Genomic DNA, 2,310 nt, shown 5'->3' on the forward strand with positions numbered 1-2,310 from the left:
TATATATTTCAAATCCTTTTATAACATCAAATGACTTATTTTGATTAAACTTTTTAGAGCCTACTTTAAATAAAACACAACAGTACTATATCAACTGTTAAAATAATTTGTAGGCTTAATTTTAACCAAAATATAGAGTCAATCAATTGTTAAAACAACATAAAGGGTGTAAAAGGTTATAAATTGTTAAAGATCGATCTGTTTAACCAAGTCGCTAATGAATGATATTTCATCTGGATATTTCAAGTTCAAGACCTCGTTGTAACAAACACAAACTGTCCCCGAACTAAACAAAAAAATTTAACCAAACCACCCAACTATTTAATTAATGAAACAATTAAAGCTTAAAATGAACGATAGTAATTCGATTAATAATTATAACTATGAAGTTTACAAATTACAAAGAGTGAAGCGTACGTTAAATGAATTGCCCTCCAACTCATATGCATAGAACATGAAATGACTTAATTACAAGACATGTAGTTGGAAAGAAAGACAATTAATACACTATTTACATCACAAGAAAAGAGCTAAAGAACCCCAAACCATATGCTACGTATTTCTGCCGTGATCTATTCAACAATTCTTACATGCACCTTTTTCGTATTAGCCTAGCTCGGAGGCGAACCAGTACTGATTGGTTTCAGACCACCAGTACCCGTGTCTTGGTATCGGTGGCACGAAATCATGGATCCGCCCCTGAATGGCGGGCGATGATCCAGTGAGGTTCAAGTAGTTGTCTTTGGCACGGGGAGAAGATGGGTGCTGTGGTCGTGGGGAGCGGAGTGAGATGGCATGTAGCATGATTTGACATTCAATAGATTCTTGACTTGTCCTCCTTTAGGCAACTTAAAGCTCCTCCTTTTCTTTCCTCTCTTCACCTTTTGCTTTTCAGATGATTCCTGTTTGCCCAAATTAGACCACTAAGGATTAATTTTTAATAAAAACATTTAATTAATTCCCCTTGAAAAAAAAGGGTGTAATTAATTAATGTAGAGATTATTTTGTTTATGAAATAAGATAAGATAATTTCTAGGATGCGCCTAATGCCAAAACAAACCTTTGATGAACATGTATCGTCATTTGAAGTCGTATCCTTCAAGACATGATGGTTCCCTGCAATTTTTTTATTATGACATTAATTCTTTATAAAACGAATGTTTGTTTCTAAATAATATTCTCATGATATATATAGCTGAGATGAGTATGGTTTTCTAACCTCCATCATGGTGGTCGTCTTCGTTGAAATATACTCGAAAACTAGGCGAACCCGGAAAAGCATCATCGTCCATCTCATGGCCGATCATTCTCCCATCGTCATCATCGTCCTCATCCTCGTTTTCGGTATCTGTCAACATATTGTCTAGCCTTTGCTTTTCCTTACCGGCATCTAACATGCTGCTCTCTTTACAAATTGTTTTTGTGCTACATTCTCTACTCACCTCAAGATTAATGCCACCTTTTTTACCTAGGCACTCGTTTTCCTGCCCGATGATCCTCTTCGTATCCTCGATCATAGGAGACGAGGGCGCGGTTTTCAAGACGTGATCGTCATCTTCGTCGTCCAGCTTGTCGTGCAATAGCAACTCTTTCTTGGAAGGTGTGGCATCTTTGAGGGGACGACCGTGCCTGCTTTTCGAGATCTCCTCTAGACGGCTAAGGAAGAGCGGCCGCAGCTTCACCGGAATCGCTATCCCATTGGTATCAATCCTTGAAACGCCACACCCCATTGTTTAGGTACACATGCATGAAATGAAGTTTCAAGCATGTATGCCAACCTATATATTAATTCGGAGGGGAATAATATATTAATTAAAATAAACCAATTAAGAATATATATATTTAATTATTTCTTATGTTGTTGAATTATCGCAACGCGAAAACGATATAGCTCAAGTTTGCGAGAGTTTTCAAGACTCCTTAGAATCTCACCTGATGAAGAAGATGGAAGTAATATTTGTGGGTCAAATTGTAACTCAGAAATCTGTGGAAGAATATGCTATTCTTCCGGAAAATAATGTTTGAAAATTCTCAATGCATGATTGGTTGGTTATAAAATTTGTGGCATAACTAATACTCGTTCACAAAAATTCTAGAATTAATTAAACCAATAATAAATATATATTTTTTCAAAATAAAATAAGGCTCTAGAATTAATTAGCATCTGAAATGAATTGATTGAGAATAACAAGACGATATGTTTTTCTCATTTTAAGTCAGCCTCCCACAACGAATATTAATGGCTTCTTGAGCACATTGAGTTCGGCCTCTCTCTATTTCGCATTCGTCCTGGTATTGGGGTAAAAAAAT

The 2,310-nt window shown here is 36.1% G+C and overlaps 1 protein-coding gene across 2 annotated transcripts; it reads right to left on the reverse strand.

The window, feature by feature from the left end:
* Positions 1 to 371: 371 nt before the first annotated feature.
* LOC140885280 (uncharacterized) lies at positions 372 to 1,984 on the reverse strand. 2 transcript variants are annotated; one of them, XM_073292238.1, is made up of 4 exons: positions 1,933 to 1,984; positions 1,220 to 1,778; positions 1,061 to 1,116; positions 372 to 902 (listed from the first exon to the last, which is right to left on the reverse strand). In XM_073292238.1, the coding sequence occupies exons 2-4, from the start codon at positions 1,728 to 1,730 to the stop codon at positions 729 to 731; spliced, it is 741 nt and encodes a 246-aa protein (XP_073148339.1). In that variant the 5' UTR covers positions 1,731 to 1,778; positions 1,933 to 1,984; the 3' UTR covers positions 372 to 728. The 2 variants fall into 2 exon arrangements, with proteins under 2 accessions (XP_073148339.1, XP_073148340.1); XM_073292239.1 differs by lacking the exon at positions 1,933 to 1,984 and having other exon boundaries at positions 1,220 to 1,888.
* Between the last annotated feature and the right edge of the window lie 326 nt (positions 1,985 to 2,310).

This window comes from Henckelia pumila, chromosome 2, assembly GCF_033568475.1.
Source record: "Henckelia pumila isolate YLH828 chromosome 2, ASM3356847v2, whole genome shotgun sequence".
NCBI lineage: Eukaryota > Viridiplantae > Streptophyta > Magnoliopsida > Lamiales > Gesneriaceae > Henckelia > Henckelia pumila.